Source organism: Chinchilla lanigera, unplaced genomic scaffold (genome assembly GCF_000276665.1).
Source record: "Chinchilla lanigera isolate Chin_1 unplaced genomic scaffold, ChiLan1.0 scaffold00066, whole genome shotgun sequence".
In the NCBI taxonomy this organism is placed as follows: domain Eukaryota; kingdom Metazoa; phylum Chordata; class Mammalia; order Rodentia; family Chinchillidae; genus Chinchilla; species Chinchilla lanigera.
In genome coordinates this window covers 10,381,971-10,399,036 of record NW_004955467.1, presented here as the reverse complement: position 1 = coordinate 10,399,036, position 17,066 = coordinate 10,381,971, and the positions used below count along the sequence as shown (strand labels likewise).

Genomic DNA, 17,066 nt, shown 5'->3' with positions numbered 1-17,066 from the left:
CGCGCAGAACTCCTCGTAGCCGCCGCCGCCGGCCCTGGCCTGGCTGCCCTCCAGCCCACCTGCCGAGGATCGTGCGCCCGGGCCGCCCCCGCCGGGCTGGTCCCCCCCCCGACCCCGCGGGGCTCCCCCGCTCCTCAGCCCAGCCCGCCCCTCGGGCCCTCCGAGGCCTTGGCACCCCCGGGTTACCCAAAGCGGGTCCTGTGGGGCGCCCTTCGGCGCTGCCCTGCCCCTGGGTTTACGCCCCACGGTGCCGAGGCCCGGCCGGCCGAGGTCTGGATGCCCCGCTCCCGGCTGCCCCAGTTCCGCCGGCCCTGGTCCGCCGTCTGCATCCAGCCCGCCCTGTAGACCCCACGTGGCCCCGTCGCCCACCTCAGCCCTGCGCGTTCCGCTCTCCGTTTTCCTCGTGTAACTCTGCCCAGCCCACATCTAGAGACCCTTGGATAAATACTCGTTGACCTTTAACAGTTTCCAGTTAACACGTCTTGTCTTTTGTGCTGTCTGCAAGCGCTGTCCTAACTTTTCCAGTATTCTCTTTGTTTTCTGCTTTGTTTGTTTGTTTTACCGTGCTGGGGATTGAACCAGGGCCTCTCTCATGCTAGACAAGTGTTACACCACTAAGCCACACGCCCAGCCAACCAGCTTTCAACTGGTATTCTTAATTCCTTTTTCTACCCACCCTAACTAGCTCTCCAGTCATCTTTGGCTGCCCGAGATACCTGTCTGCTTTTTTTTTTTTAAACAGGATCTGCCCGCAGAGCGCTGAGCGTGGTGGCACATCCCTGTAATCCCAGCACTTGGGAGGCTCAGGCAGAAGGATGGCCACAAGCTTGAGGCCAGCCTGGGCTACATAGTGAGTCCAGGACAGCCTGAATGCATATAGTAAGACCCTGTCTCAAAAAAAAAAAACAGGGTCTCACTTCATGGTTCAGGCTGGCCTCAAACTTCCAGTCCTCTTGCATCAGCCTCCTGCATTTGCCACCACATCTGGCTCTGCTCACAATATTAGAGACATCCTTAGCCACCCTCTCTTTCCTTGTCACCAGTTGACCACTCTGTCTACTCTACTTTTACTACTTATACTTGATTAATTTGCCAACCTTCAATTCTGCCACCTCTAACTATTCCAGTTCTGGGCCAATTACCTCCAAATGTCTCTGCCCTGCCTAGTCTCCACCTATCATTCTTCTTCATTTCACCATCCCATGTCCTTAAATCCCTTAACTGAGATCTGTAAATTTCACTTACTGTATGTATTTATCCTCAGAAAATTGGCTTTCTCAGTTACGTTTTACTACACCCACTTTTCCAGTGGTTACCATCTTGGCCATATTAGACATTTATATTCAGTTAATAGTACAACACTAGCTGGGGATGGTGGCATACTCCTATAATTCCAGCCCTGGGGAGGCTGAGGCAGGAGGATCACCTTAAATTCAAGGCCACGGGCTAGGAATATAGCTCAGCGGCACAAGCACCTGCCTGGCAAGCACAAGGTTCTAAGTTCAATTCCTGGTATCGCCTCCAAAAAAAAAAAAAAAACAAGAAACCCCTCAAGGCCAGCCTGAACTACATGAGACCCTTTCTAAAAACTAGTCCAATACTAAAAATACTTTTTTTTTGTAGTATGGGGGAATAAACCCATGGGCTTTGCACATTCTAACCAAGCACTTTACCACTGAGCTATACCCTCAGCCCTAGAGATACCTTTCAAACCTTTTTTTTTTCAGGATATACATGTAATCTTTCAAGTCTCTACATCTGTTGCTGGTCTCATCCCTACAGTCATTACTTAAGTGAATGATTCATTTTCCATTATCCCCCTAGCACCAAGAAGAACACCCAGTCCAGGTACCCAGCCCAGTCCAGTCATGCAAGTACAGGAAGATGAAGACAACCTCATCCCCTTTGCCAAGTGAGTACTTCCTACTGGGTGGAGGGAAGATTGCATGCCTATGCCCTGTGTTAGGCACTGGAAATTCAGCAATTAGATAAGGGTTCTGCTCTTATACGGCTTATATTCAGAGAGAAAACAATGTATAAATAAATATAATTTCAATTAGTGATGAGTACTATGAAAAAATAAAAGTAAGTATAAGGGAAAATAGTGGGTTTAGGGGGATACAATGTTAAATAGAGCGATTGTGGAAAACTATTCTGGAAGGTGAATTTGAACTGTAATCTGAAAAGTTAGAAGGAGCTAGTCTAATGGAAGAAATAATTTAGTATGTTCTAGGAACAGGAAGCAGGCCAATGTAGCTGAAATTTAGTAGTCAAGAGGAAAATTGAGAGTAAACTCAGAAAATTACATAGAGGCCAGATTACATAGAGGCTTAATAGCTTATAGAGGAGAGTTTAGATTTTATTCTATTTTTATATGTATTATTGGCTTTTATGTTTTACACAGGGTCTTGCTATGTAGTTCAGATTGGCCTTGAGCTCAGTATGTATCCCAAGATGGCCTCAAACTCAAAGTGATCCTCCTGCCTTAGCCTCCTGAGTGCTAGGATTATAGGCAAGCACCACCACACATAGCCTATGTTAGTGACTTTAATTTTAGACATCATATCGCAGTGACGACCTAGTACGATGAAATCCACCTGTTTTTAGATGAGTACATTCAGATTTCTAACATCCAATTATTTTCATTTCTACCATGTCAACTCCACATTCCATTTTCATTTCTATACAAAATAGATCAGATTTCCAATTTTGGGGGGACTTGCAGACCAAACTTCTTGTGTGGTAAGAATCACTGTCTAGATCATGATCACAAGAAACCAAATTTATATTTTCTGTACTAAATAAAGACATTATTCAGTGCATAACAACATAAAACTCTTTGGTGGTGATGTTCAAGAGCAATTCAAAAAGTAGCTAAATGTAGTAGTTTGGATTTTACTCTAAAGACAGTGAAAATCAGTGGAAGTAAGTAAAGGAGTGACAGACTTTTTTCCTTCAAGTTGTATTTTATGATGGAAAACTTCCAACAAATATAGAAGTAAATAGTATCAAGGACGATGTGCACTGGGCATAGTGGTACACACCTGTAATCCCAGCATTTGGGAGGCTGAGGCAGGATTGCCATGAGTTTGAGGCCAGTCTGGTGTACATAGCAAGACCCTGTCTCAAAACAAACAAACAAACAAAAACCTGAATGTGTTCATTTCATTTTCAGTAATTACCATTATATGGATAATCTTTTCATGTCTACACTCATCAAGCCCCCTACTTCCCCAATTATGTTGAAGTATCTCTCAAACCTTGTATTTCTTCACATAATCCTATTTTTGAAAAGATTACTGTCACTGCTCTATGAAGAATAGATTGCAGGTAGATGAAAAGGGGAGCAGGAAGAGGAGGAGGAGAGGCCATTTCCAATAGTCTAGGAAGGAGATGACCTAGAATGCAGTGATGGGAATGAAGTGGTGAATAAGGCGTGGTCAAACTCAAGTATATTTCAGATGTAGAATTTACAGGACCTGTGATGGATTGGATTGGGAATCAAGGAAAAGGGAGGCAAACCAGGCCTTTGGGGCTTCTGGGCCTAGTGGCTGGGCATTTGGGGTGTCTTTCAGCAAGATGGGGAAGGTTCGGGGTGGGTGTTGAGTGGATCTCTGGGAGGAACCAGGACAGACTGGAAGAACAGATTTGGGAGTCATCAGTGTGTTGACAATTGTTATGGCTTATATCTAGATGCCCCCAAAAGCTTCATGCAGTCACAGGTGGGACTTTACAGAGATGGCTGGATCTGGAGTGTGTGATGCCAGGATTAAGGATATGATGCTAGGGTTAATTCATAGTGCAATGCTAGGATTAAGGGTACCCTGCCCCTGGGTGTGAGTGGTAGCTGCCCTAAGGGCAGGTAACCTGAATAGAGTATAAGGCACAGAAGGAGGGCTGCTATAATTGCTGCTTGTCACTTGCTGCTTGCTACTTTGCTGCCTTCTGCCCACCATCAACTGTTTCTGTTCTGTGATGCCCTTCTGCCATGCCACCCTGCCTGGGAGCCAGCCAACTATGAAAAGAAACCTCTACAAACTATAAGCCAAAATAAACCTCTACAAACTGTGAACCAAAATAAACCTCTTCCTTTAATTTCAGGTGTCAGGTATTTTGTCTCAGCAACAAGAAAACTAAAACAGCAGTGTTAAAAATTATGATACTGAATCAGATCAACTAAGGAGAGAGATAGAGAGCATAAAGAGCCCCTAGCCTAAGTCCCAGGACACTCTGCTTCTTAGAGATCAGGAGGGCAGTCATTCACTGTGGGAGCTTTGGAAATGGTAAGCACTGTTCTCAAATAGCTCTGTACACATCATCTGTAAATATATTAACCCTTGAGATAGAAGAGACAAAGGTTGTCTCTCCTGGCTCTTTGCATTGACCTAAAGGAACCCTCAAATTGCCTGAATAACCAGGGCCTTCCCTTTTAACAATCCTGCTTGTTAAATATTATGTTCACTGGCTATGAGGTATAGAAGTTTAAGACTGTTAGGTGTGGTGGTGCATACTTGTAGTCCTAGCACTGGGGAGGCTGAGGCAGAAGGGTCATGGTGAGTTTGAAGCCGGCCTGGGCTACATAGTGAGTTCAAGGCCAGCCTGAACTATACAGTGAGAGAGACCCTGTTCCCAAAATAAATAAAATATGTCTGAGCCTAGAAATTTGAGATTTTTGGGATCTCAGACTCCAACAATAGCCCATCTCCACCTTGACCCCAGCTCCAATCTCAGCTCACCATTTGTCTTGGCTAAAGTGGACAGAGAGGTCATGTCTTGAGGGAACCTAAGCAGCCGTATGGCCCTACAGAAGGATGGGCCCCTGAATCCCAAAGGTGAGTAGATGCTATAATAGAACAGCCAGACGAAAGCCTACCTTGTCCTCACCTCAGGTGTTCTAGAGTGGTCAGTCGATGTCCACCTGCTAGCCTGCCTTCTCACAGCCTCAGACCGACACCTAAGGATTATGGAGATATATTCTGGGAGAATCTTACCCAAAAGTCCAGGTGAGTAGAAAAAGAGAAAATGGAGACTAACTAGAATTAGGGTGATGAGGGTATACAGCTTTTACCTACCGTAAGTCCTTATGGAAGCAAGCCCTAATCAGATGATAATTTCCCACTAGCTGATGGACGCCATAGCTCCTAACACCGGACACATTGTCGGGTGAGGTCATCAGAGAAACAGTATGTATGGGTTATTCTCTGACGTTGGCCCCTTTTTTGTGTTTCACAGCCCTATCTGGATGGAGGAACGCTACATCCCACCCATGCTGGTATGACACACTATACCTTTCAACACTTTTGTGCTAAAATTGTACCTAGTACCTCCGTGTCCCTGCTGTCCTTTTTATCCCTTCTTTCTGGTGTTTCTCAACCAGTGCACTGACCAGGCCCTCCTTCCTGTGTCTCGGGCACCATGTTTTCCATTTCATATCTGGGCTCCCCAAGATTCCTGGCTCCTAAGTTCAACCCACGCTTCCCTGATAGACCTTCTAGCTCCTTTTCCTCATTTTCTGGCGCAGAGAGCTACTGGTTACTCCCAGCCTAGCCTTTATCCTCCTGAGGGGCTCCCACCCCCTGAGATGCTTTGCCGAAGAAAGAGAAGGAAGCCTAGATCCGAAGGAATGCAGCAAGGACCTGGGGGCATCCCAGCCCGGGTGAGGGCTGTTGCTTATCACCTGGAGGACCTCAGGAGGCGCCAGAGAACCATCAATGAGTAAGGAGGGGTCTATCTGGGCTTTGGGAGCCCAGGAGGGTTGGGACAGGATGGCTTGAGCTAAGCAAAGGACTGACAATTTTGAGAGAATTGGAGATTATTTGGAAAGGAAGCATAGGCTTGGTACAAATGAAACAGGATTTCTACAATGTGGTAAGAACAACAGGTGGGAGGAGCTGGGGATTTAGTTCAGGGGCAGAGCGCCTGCCTGGCAAGCGCAAGGTCATGAGTTGGATTCCTGGTACCGGAAGAAAAACAAAAAACAAAAACAAAATAAAACAAAAACAAAAAAGAAACAACAGGTGGGAAATGAGCCACATGAGCAAGGAGTTGGAACTGGGTCAGTAACACAGGAAAGTGTACCATAGAACTAGGGGAGCTAGGGGTCACCTCTGGGTCCCTAGACTGAAAGTACTTCAGTCTGGGGGGAACAGAAAATTGGGACTGGTAAAGTGAACATCACATGGCAACATCCTAGGGGCCCAGCAGGAAATACCTGAAAACAGAAAGATGAGGAATAAAGAGACAGAAAGCCTGGGCCTCGAGGCACCTTTCTCCTAAGCCTAAAGTCTCCACAGACTAAAGAAGGCCCAGTGGGGCACCTCTGAGGCTGCAGCTGAGCCACTGGAGGTTCACGAAGAGGCCTGTGGATTCCTCAAGACAAGTGAATACCCTGATCTGGAAAAGGAGGAAGTAACCGATCCACAGGAAGAGGGCCATTTCATCACTCGTGGTAGGGCCCAGGTATGGCTGGAGAGCACTTTTGTAGGGTGGTGGTGATGGAGATCCCTCGTCTTGCACAGGGAGACAGCAGCAGCCAAAAGCCAGGTTGCATAGCTGCATAAAAAGTAGGTGAGAGCCAGCAACTTAGGGGAAAGGGTGCCTGAATTAGGACATCTGGAGAGAGCTGTATTTTTCCATCCCTTCACTTTTTATTTATTTTTTTCCTCAAATACAGTTGCTGTGGTCTCCCTGGAGTCCCCTCGGCCAGGAGGGGGCTTGCACCTCCAGGCAGCTGAGCTCTCTGGTCTACAGCACTGTCACAGCCAGGAGGAACCCTGTTTACAGTCCCCAGCCCATGGAGTTGGAGTCTGAGGAGTTAGGAAAAGACCATCCCAAGACACCCGCGCTGTTTTAAGGGCCCCAAACCTGTTCCAGCACCAGAACCATCCCACTGTTAGCATCAAAGAGGTTCCTGTTCCTTTGCCTGGAACTGCTGTTCCCACTCCCCACACCAGGCACTCAGCGCCCTTGGCTCCCGTCCCTGTCGCCCCTCTCACAGGAACTCCCAAGCCCGCTTTTCCATAGGCCCGCTTCTGGCCTTGTTCTTTTCTGTGTTTTGTTATTAAAGAGCAAGCAAGTAGAGCCTGGAGTTGTCTTTCTTTCTTGGAATCGGTGATGCAGCGGCTCATCAGGAAGGGGCAAGGACTCCTGTCACTTCATGGGGGACCCAGCTGCAGAGAAGTCAGACTCGGTCCCCCAATTCAAGGAGCCACGGCAGAGGGGAGACGCGTCGAGTAGCTCGCTGCCTCTGGGTTCCAAGCCGGAGCTGTCGCCCCCCTCCATCCTCCCAGACCTGGAGTCACTGGGGTCGGCGGCGCTTCCGCCTCCGCGCCGGGCTCCCAGCAGCACCGTCCCCTTAGGGGCTTCCAAGCGTGCTGTCCCGCGGCCTGGCCCCGGGGCCCGGGAGCGAGTTCCTCCGCGCGGGGCCTGCCCCAGCCCCACGTGCGCGGGCCCCGGCTGCCTCCCGACCCCCATCCCCTTAACTGGGAGGCCCCGCCCCGTGCGCAGTGACGTCGGACGCCGCTGTCAGCCGGCGCTGGGGGGGGTCGGTGTGGGGTAGAATGGCCGCTGCCGCCGTCACCCGCGGGACCCCGGGAGGTAAGCGCCAGGGCCGCTCGCCCGCCTCTCCGCCCCCGCGCCAGGGGGCGCAGCTCCGCGCGGTCCGGCCGTGGAGCGCGGCGCCCAGGACCCCGTCCCTTCTCCCGCTTCCCCCTCCCCGCTTCCGTCCTCCTCCCCCGCGCCAGGGGGCGCCGCTCGGCGCAGGGCCCCACCGAGGGCTGCGCGTGCCGGGAACTGGCCCCGAGACCCCCGCGCCCGGCGCCCACGCCGGAGGGGACTCTGCTTGAGGCCTCCCCAGAACATCCCCGTGTGCAGGAGGGACCCTCCCACCTCGGCGCTTCTCCCTGGACCCCCGCCCTGTCACGGGGGGCCGCCCCAGCGCCTGGCGTCCGAGTCCCGCGCCGCCCCCGGGCCCCCAGCCCAGATCCCACTCGGTTCTGCACCCTGGCAGGCTGCCTAGCCCGGGCTGCGCACCTGCACGCTGGGGCGGAGTCCTTACCCCAGCCCGGCGAGCAGGACCGGGCCTCCTCCCCTCTTCATCCCTGACACCTGGTGGAGCCCGCGCTGAGCGGCTCCTCCCGCTCCCATCTGCTCCCCCTGCGAGGCTGGGGCCGGGGTAGGCCTGCTGGCCAGGGGAGGCAGAGGGACTTGGGGAGATAGGTGCTGGTGGGTGGTGAGCACGCTCCCCACGGAGAGAAGCGTGAGCAGCTGTGTTTAGCCCAGTTTCTACCAGGCCCTGTCCAACCTGGAGGACAGAGAATAGGGGAGGTCAGTTATCAGATCTGCCCTTCCCTTTGGAAAAATCAAATAGAGAAGGAACTCAGGGTGTGTCTTCCGAGGCCTCACTCTCCACCCTGACCTGGACTTCCTGCCCTGCCCCAGCATCCAAACTTTCTTGTCAAACCGTCCTCCAAGGAGTGGATGCCTTGAGTCCCAGCCGCTGGCGCCTGACCCCACCAAAACCCCGGCTGCTGCAGGGGCCCAAGCTATAGGGCCTCCGCGGCCCCAGCCGTGACAGCCGTCTCCCCTCCCCCACCCACTTTTTTCCTGGTCAGTCCCTTCTGTGGCGTCCTGTGCCCCCTCTCATGTTCGTACCTGGGCCATGTCTGGGTTCTCCGTCATCTCCATTCCCTGGTTCTCCTGGCACATCAGACTCTACCCCTTCCTCTTCCTCCCTCACCTTTCCCGGATGCGAGATCCTGTTCTGCATCCCTCCCCCCACCTTATGTTCCTCATTCTGGATTACAGTGGGGGCTTCTGCCATGACCTCATTCTCTTTTTTCCAGCACGGACTCCCCCTCCCCCCGGCCCCTCAGGCCGGGGGTGACCTTGACCCCCTGGAGCCCTCACCATGAATACCAAGGACACCACTGAGGTTGCTGGTGAGTTCACAGAGCAGATTCCCAGTTTGGACAGAGCCTTCATGTTCTCGTGAACGGTGGCTGTTTGATCCTTGGATTCTCTGCTCCCTTGTGCTGGCGGCAGTTTCCCCCTTTTTTCCCTGGGCTGCCTCTCACGGGGCTGCCAGAGCAGCACACTAAGCCTTCCCTTCTGGCTTCCTCCAGAGAACAGCCACCACCTGAAGATCTTCCTCCCCAAGAAGCTGCTGGAGTGTCTTCCTCGGTGCCCACTGCTGCCTCCAGAGCGACTCCGGTGGAATACAAATGAGGTTTTCTAGGGAGCCTGGGGGTTAGGGCCCAGCAAGGCCTAGTGGGCTGGAGGAGGATGAGTCTTTTCTATGTACACTCCTTAGAGCACTGTTGCAGGCTCTTCCGGGCTCAGAGGCAAAGTATAAACACGTGGATCTTGTAGGAGCTCACCTTTTGGCATATCCACTTGGGTAAAACAACAGCTATCACCTATTTCTTACATGCTGGGCACTATGCCAAGCACTGGACCTTTATTGGTTCATATTATTACACCCATGTAACTGATAAGAAAACTGATTTACCTCTTGGAGTTTATCTGACCCACTGAAGCCCCTGCTTTTAACCACCACTGAGACTGGCTGCTCCAGAAGGGTACAGTCCTTACGTTATACGCCTTCAGTATCCTGCATACTTCGTGCCTTTTATGTAGTTGGGGGTTGACAGTCATTGCTTTGACGTTAGAACTATCAGTAAATGGGTCTGTGTGCACATGTGATTGTTGCACATACTATGGAGCCTTTAGGAAGGGCCAGGGTGACAGAAGGACTTCATGGACCATCTGGGAAGCCTATAGGATGACTGGCATTTTCAGACACGGGGGCATAATGCATGGCGCTTCAGGCTTTTAGGTACTAACATGCAGAGAGTATCTGTTCAAGGCATATTCAGGGAGGAATCAGTGGACCCATCTGGCAGGAATGGTGGGTGGAATATGATGAACAGTGGGAGTGATGGTTTGATACCTTGGAATCAAGCTAAAGATTCTTGAGTTCTTGGTTAAGCCATTGAGGGTCTTTTCTCAAGAAGGAGTATCAAGTGGGATTTGGAAAGAGTACAGTCATACATGAAAGGAAGAATGGATGATGAATTGACTGACTCAGACATAGGCTCCAGTTGGGAGAGACAGAAAGAGAACAGATTAGATTTTGTCTGTGATGGAACCTGAAATTCTTAAAAGGGAAGTGGGGCCAGGTGTGGTGGTGCATTCCTATAATCGCAGCACTTAGGAGGCTGAGGCAGGAGGATCACTGAGAGTTCAAGGCCACCCTTGGCTACATAGTTCAAGGCCAGCCTGACCTACACAGCAGGACCATGTCTCAAACAAAACAAAACAAAAGCAGTGGGCCCTTGTTGGACCCAGATACCTGGAAGCATCCTCTCCTAACTCGACAATGCCCAGAGAGTGAGAAGTTGAGGTGATGACCAAGAGGCCAGTCTGAGACTTTATGAAGGGGATACCTATCTGAGTGCCTTGTTTCCTACAGGAGATTGCATCCTACCTGATCACCTTTGAGAAGCATGATGAGTGGCTGTCTTGTGCCCCAAAGACAAGGTGAGAAAGTTCTCAGAGGTGGGGACTAGCAGGTGTCCTGAGTTCTAGTCACAGAACTCGAGGCCAGCCCTTCCCTTCCTAGGCCTCAGAATGGCTCCATCATCCTCTACAACCGCAAGAAGGTGAAATACCGGAAGGATGGCTACCTCTGGAAGAAGCGAAAAGATGGGAAGACCACCCGAGAGGACCACATGAAGCTGAAGGTCCAGGGCATGGAGGTGAGAGAGGATCAGGCATCCAGTCACCTGCCCTCGTCCCACCTCCTCCACCCAGAGCTGGGCTCCAGCCCTGCCTCCCCCGCTTCCAGTCACTCTTCTGTCTTGCTCACTTTGGATCAGCTGACTGATCACTGAGCCCACTTTGCTTCCCATGACCCACCTTTCCAGGCCTAGGACACTGATGCCCAGTCCCCTTGCCTATCTTGCATTTCTCACTGGGTTCTAAACAGTGATGCTCTAAAAACAGGTTTTTCTTCCCAAATCATTCCTTCTCAGATGCATTCTTGCTCTGCCCTTGAATTTCTAGATAGTCCTGTAGCTTTAACGTGGCCCTCATTATACAGCCCCAGTCCCACCCTTCCCTTCTCTCAGTCCCTTATCATGACTTGGGACTGCTGGAATTTGAAAGGGGTGGGGAGGAGGTTGGGGTGAGAAGCGGGTTGAAGATGAACTGGTGGAAAGATTGGGATTCCTGCAAAGGGACTGAACAGAGGAAGACTTGGGGAGCAGACTAGCCCTCCCCCCACCCCAGCCTGTCTCCTGGCAGTGTCTCTATGGCTGCTACGTTCACTCTTCCATCGTCCCCACATTCCATCGGCGCTGCTACTGGCTGCTCCAGGTAAGGACGGAAGAGCTCCCGGAGTCAGATTCTTCCTGGCTCTTTCAGGGACATGTGGATTGAAAGGACAAAGTGGAAGGATAAATAGATTCTAAGTGGGAAGAAAGGTGAGGGGGTTGGAGATGGAATGAGAAAATGGGGGGTGAGTTGAAGGGGGGCTGCTCAGGAAGAAGGCAAGGGCCAGGAGGCTGCTCCTTGGGATCTCAAGACCCCATGGCTCTCTGTGTGCCTTTGTGCTCTCAGAACCCTGACATCGTCCTTGTGCACTACCTGAACGTCCCGGCCCTGGAGGACTGCGGAAAGGGCTGCAGCCCCATCTTTTGTTCCATCAGCAGCGATCGGCGAGAGTGGCTGAAGTGGTCCCGGGAGGAGCTGTTGGGACAGCTGAAGCCCATGTGTAAGGAGCAGGGCAGGGATCGAGCTCCCCGTGGAGAGTGGCAGAAGGCCTCCCAAAGGCGGTGCAGTTCTGTACCAAGAAGCCTGTGGGGGACAGTTTTCCTCCAGGCTGGAAGGATGCTTTCCTGCGGGAGTTCTAGCATTGCATGCTGTATAAGGGGTAGAATACGCAGAGGGGAATGAAGGACAGCTGTGAACTGCGTGTCACAGCAGTCTTGAGGCCGCTGGCCTCTGTTCAGCATGGTAGGTGCTAGGAGGAGCTCCTCGAGGTGTTTTGGGGGTCCCACAGCACTTCCCCAACTCTCCCCTAGTTCACGGCATCAAATGGAGCTGTGGGAATGGGACAGAGGAGTTCTCTGTGGAACAGCTGGTGCAGCAAATCTTGGACACCCATCCAACCAAGCCCGCACCCCGAACCCACGCCTGTCTTTGCAGTGGGGGTCTTGGTAAGCAACTCCTTCTCCTGGAGCTCTTTTTTTCCACCTAGCCCAGCTGCACTGTATCTGTCTTGATGGGATTTGCATACTGATTTGCAAGTCTTTTGCATGTCAAGGAAGATGGGCCAGATGAGTCTTCCCATCTGGCAGCACTGGCCCCAGCTCCTTGTACCCTACAGTCCTGGCAGCCCACACTCCTTTCTGCCAGCTACCTTTAGCAGTTCCTCCTCCAGCCCCCACCCACGCTACCAATTACACCCAGCCTTAGCTTTGTTACCTCCTTTGTTCTGTTCTTTATTGTTTAGGTTTTTTGAGACAGGATCTTGCTATGTAGTTCAGGCTGGCCTTGAACTCAGTATGTAGCCCAGGCTGGTCTCAGACTTCTTCAGGCCCCCAAGTGCGGGGATTACAGGTGTGCACCACCACTCCCGGCCTGCTTCTCTTCTTCTGTCCTTTTTCTGTCTTTATCTACTGCTCTCAGCTATTCCCCGAAGCTGGGAATCCTCCTCTGCAGTGTTCTTCCAGTCCTGTTTATTTTGAGGGGAAAGCAGCCAGAAGGAAGAGTCGTTTCTGATGCCTCCTAGTGGCCGTAATCAGTATTACACTTCTGGTCTGTAGGGCAGTCCCAGGAAATACTGTTTAAGGGCTTCCAGGAAGGGAAGGCAGAAATAGAATGTGTCTTATACCATGTCTCCTCCCTACCCCTCTCTACTCTAGGTTCTGGGAGCCTTACCCACAAATGTAGCAGCACGAAACACCGCATCATCTCTCCCAAAGTGGAGCCCCGAGCTTTAACCCTCACCCCCATATCCCACCCCCCAGAGCCTCCTCCACTTCGAGCCCCACTTCCCCCAGAGCTCCCCAAGGCACACACCTCCCCATCTTCTTCTTCCTCCTCATCCTCATCAGGCTTTGCAGAACCCATAGAAGTCAGACCCAGCCCTCCCACCTCTCGGGGTTCCTCGAGGGGAGGCACTGCCATCCTCCTCCTCACGGGGCTGGAGCGGCGTGCCGGTGGCTTGACACCCACCAGGCACTTGGCTTCCCAGGCTGACCCCAGGCCTTCTGTGAGCTTAGCTGTGGTTGTCGGCTCTGAGCCCTCCGCCCCACCAGCTCCTCCCAGCCCTGCTTTTGACCCTGATCGTTTTCTCAACAGCCCCCAAAGGGGCCAGACATATGGAGGGGGCCAAGGGGTGAGCCCAGACTTCCCTGAGGCAGAGGCTGCCCATACGCCCTGTCCTGCTCTAGAGCCTGCTGCTGCACTGGAGCCCCAGGTGTCAGCTCGGTGTCCCCCTGCCCAGACAGGAGCAGCTGGGAGAAAAGGAAACTGCTTTTTCATCCAAGATGATGATGATGGGGAGGAGCTTAAGGGCCAGGGGGCTGCCCCACCCATACCTTCACCCCCTCCTTCATCCCCATCCTCACCTGCCCCCTTGGCGCCATCGGGCAGGGTAGCAAGAGGGGAGAACTTGTTTGGTGGACCTGGCGGGGCCAGTGAACTGGAGCCTTTCAGTCTTTCATCATTCCCAGACCTTATGGGAGAACTCATCAGTGACGACGCTCCAAGCATCCCCGCGCCAGCCCCCCAGCTCTCTCCTGCTCTTAGCACCATCACAGACTTCTCCCCAGAGTGGTCTTACCCAGAGGTGAGTCTCGGGCTTCTCTCTCCCCTTCTCCCATTTGTTTTCAGATTCCCTGACACTATGGTCTGTGACTTAGTTTCCCTCAGCTTTAATGGGGGTGTGGGGAGGGCTGGGATTTGAACTCAGGGTCTCATGCATGCTCAGCACTCATCCACTGAGTTACACCTCCAGACCTTTCAGAGCTTTGTGGCTCTCTTCCCATCCCCCCCTCAAGCACAGTATAGCTTCTCTTCTCTTCTCCCCTCACCCACTAGCCCTTCTCTCTTCCTCCCCCTCCCATGTGTCAGCATGCTTGTAGCAGTGCCCCCCAGGGACCTCGTTCCCTTGGTGATTGTTTCCAGAGGGAGGGAACTGTGGCCCTTCGGACTAGAAAATGCACAATGGGGAATGTGACTGCAGACTCTGGGAAGCTCAAAGACTGTCTCTCAGAGTAGTGCAGAAGTTCTGCTTCATGCTGCCTCTGAGAGGGAAAGGAGGAACTGCAGTGGGTAAATTAACCCAAGAACAGAACTTCCTCCTCACAAGTCGTCTGGTAGCCTTGAAGAGACCCTGAGTTCCGTTTCTCGTACAGTCAAAAGATGCCAGTAGATGCCAACAGCTTCTTTCAGCCATACGTGCAACTACTTGACAGGAAGGTTGGGAGGAGGGTTAGAGTGGATGACCTCACCTCACTGGGTCCAGTCCACCTCGGTACCTCCAGATTCTGGCACAGGGCCTGCCGTGTTAGAAGATAGTCTCTAAGGACCTGAATAAGTGAGTGATGAATGAGTGAACACCCAACTCCAGTCACGTGGCTCTCTGACTTCTGTCTGCAGGGTGGGGTCAAGGTGCTCATCACAGGTCCTTGGACGGAGACCACTGAGCATTACTCCTGTGTCTTTGATCATATCGCAGTGCCGGCGTCACTTGTGCAGCCTGGTGTTTTACGATGCTACTGTCCAGGTATGGGGATTGGATGTGGTAGGGGAAGAGATCGACACATCACAGGACAGACCAAACATCCAGGCTTCCAGGAAATACTGGGAACCAATAGGTTGTTCTGAGAGCAGAAAGACCCCATCTAGTCTTGAGGTTGGGCCCCAAGCTCTCCCAGCAGGCAGAAGAGCCCGGCTGTAGGTGTAAGAAAATCTAGGTCCTAGTCCAAGAAATCAACTCATTAGCTAACCAGTGACCTTAGATAATTCTGTTTCTTTCTTGAGTCCTTGTTCTCCCTGCTGGTGAGGTCTTGCCTTTGACCAGAGGGGTCTTTAATGCTTGTCCAGTCTCTTTGGCTTGGTCGGAGGCAGTCTCCAGGTCCCACCCAGGGAGAGTGAGAAGGGAGAAATATTGGTCTTCCTTGACCAGTCCTGGGACATTGTTCTAGACTTACTCTGTTCAACACAGAAGCCACTAACCGCATGTGCTTATTTAATTAAAATTAAACTTTTTAATTCATCTCCCCAGTCATAGTAACTACATTTCAAGTGCTCCAAAGTCACACATGCTAGTGCCTCCCTGTTGAATAATGCAAATGAGGAACTTCCTGTCACTCCAGAAAGTTCTACAAGACCATATCAGTCTAGTAAACTGACTTCTCTGCCCTGTAGCCACTACCCTTGCCCTGATCCTGCACTCAACAGTCAGCCTTCTGGTGGAACTCCAAGGACCACCAGAGTGACAAGTGGACAGCTGGGCTGTCTACGACAGTATTATCTCTCAGTGGCTCCCAACAGCGCCTTTCAGCCATACATGGAAGCAAAGGGGATGAGACAGAGAGGCTGAGGATTGGGGGAAATGTCTCAGTGTGGGACACCACACTCCCTGGACACAGCTCCTGAACAGGCAGCTTTCCTTTCCCCCACCTCAGTAGCAAGCTCATGGCCTGTGGACTCTGGTCTGGGAGATCTAGGGTTTTAACCACTATCAAATTATTCATAAGTACAGGTGTCTTTTGACCCTCAACTTCCAAACCTTGTTACCAAATAACAAATATCCTTAAGTTCAGGATGCAGAATCCACGAGTTCTCTGGTTCACAGCAGATATTCTTGGATAGGTGGACTTCCAGTTGGTGCCAAAGCCACTCACTAAAGCCAGGGGCCTCTCAGCCCACATCAGGGAAGTAGGGGATAGAACTAGGATGACCATCAGTGGCTGTCACGCAGGCGGCTAGAGGAGGAGCCAGGGAAAGAGCCCTTCTCACTGATGCCGCTCTCCCCAGCCCACGAGGTGGGGCTGGTGTCTTTGCAGGTGGCAGGGCGGGAAGGACCCCTTTCAGCTTCTGTGCTCTTTGAGTATAGAGCCCGCCGGTTCCTGTCTCTGCCTAGTACCCAGCTTGACTGGTTGTCACTGGATGGTGAGTACTGAGCCCTCTGACATCATGTTAGCCCTATAACCTGTGAGCATGACATGTTTCCAGGCCCTGCAGAAGGTATCCATTAGCTCCTACTATAGCACTTTTCCATTGGGGTTTTTGTTTTTTGTTGTTGTTGTTTTGGGTTTTTTTGAGACAGGGTCTCACTATGTAGTTCAGGCTGACCTTGAACTCACTGTGTAGCCCAGGTTGGCCCCAAACTCATGGTGATCCTGCTGCCTCAGCCTCCTGAGTGCTGGGATTACAGGCATGCACCACCATGCCTGGCTCATGGTTGGTCATTTCTGAATATACTAGGAAATGCTTTCATCTCTTCTTCCCTGTAAATCTTAGACCCATCTTTATCCCAGTTCTTTCCCTGTCTTCTCCATCCCAAAGGATGGGATCTAGACAAAAAGGGACTGAGACAGGATCTAGAGCAGTACATAGTTGCCACTTATAAGTATATGTAGACTTACATTTAAATTTCTATTTCTTCCTTCTGATTATAAAGTCATATGTTCATTATAGGAAGTTGGGAAATTACAGAAAAGCACAGAGGAGAGAATGGAAATTTCTGTATTATTACTCAGTAATATCCACTGCTATTACCTGGGTATACTTTCTTACATACACAGAGGCACACATGTACACTGTATGAGTGTGTAGATGTGTCTAAATCTGGAACCACTTTTGATCTTTTGGCTGGTTCTCCTGGTACTTTGAAAACATTCTGCTTGCCCTTGGTGCTTTCTCTCTCCCTTTTTTTTTTTTTTTTTTTGGTCTTTGTTGAGACAGGGTCTTGCTATGCAGTTCAGGCTGGCCTTGAGCTCACTTTGTAGCCCAAGCTGGTCTTGAACTCGCAACAATCCTCCTGCCTCAGC

At 51.5% G+C, this 17,066-nt stretch overlaps 2 protein-coding genes across 8 annotated transcripts in view; both read left to right on the top strand.

The window, feature by feature from the left end:
* Window positions 1-1,824: 1,824 nt before the first annotated feature.
* On the top strand, window positions 1,825-7,080 carry Inca1 (inhibitor of CDK, cyclin A1 interacting protein 1; the record flags this gene model as incomplete). Its single annotated transcript, XM_013522077.1, is given in 6 exon segments — window positions 1,825-1,912; window positions 4,890-5,003; window positions 5,233-5,272; window positions 5,522-5,715; window positions 6,294-6,459; window positions 6,674-7,080. Coding segments are annotated over 6 exon segments (738 nt in total). The 3' UTR covers window positions 6,854-7,080.
* Window positions 7,081-7,490: 410 nt separating this feature from the next.
* Window positions 7,491-17,066, top strand: part of Camta2 (calmodulin binding transcription activator 2) — a 16,530-nt gene continuing 6,954 nt past the window's right edge. For 2 of the 7 annotated variants that reach the window (XM_005399628.2, XM_005399626.2), the window contains exons 1-11: window positions 7,491-7,596; window positions 8,844-8,939; window positions 9,123-9,226; window positions 10,472-10,539; window positions 10,622-10,757; window positions 11,305-11,376; window positions 11,620-11,773; window positions 12,084-12,218; window positions 12,927-13,855; window positions 14,668-14,794; window positions 16,051-16,185. In XM_005399628.2, the coding sequence (XP_005399685.1) occupies window positions 8,909-8,939; window positions 9,123-9,226; window positions 10,472-10,539; window positions 10,622-10,757; window positions 11,305-11,376; window positions 11,620-11,773; window positions 12,084-12,218; window positions 12,927-13,855; window positions 14,668-14,794; window positions 16,051-16,185 (1,891 nt within the window). In that variant the 5' untranslated portion in view covers window positions 7,491-7,596; window positions 8,844-8,908. Of the gene's footprint in view, window positions 7,597-8,843; window positions 8,940-9,122; window positions 9,227-10,471; window positions 10,540-10,621; window positions 10,758-11,289; window positions 11,377-11,619; window positions 11,774-12,083; window positions 12,219-12,926; window positions 13,856-14,667; window positions 14,795-16,050; window positions 16,186-17,066 lie in introns of all 7 variants that reach the window. The other 5 variants (XM_013522075.1, XM_005399625.2, XM_005399630.2 and 2 more) reach the window with 3 other exon arrangements.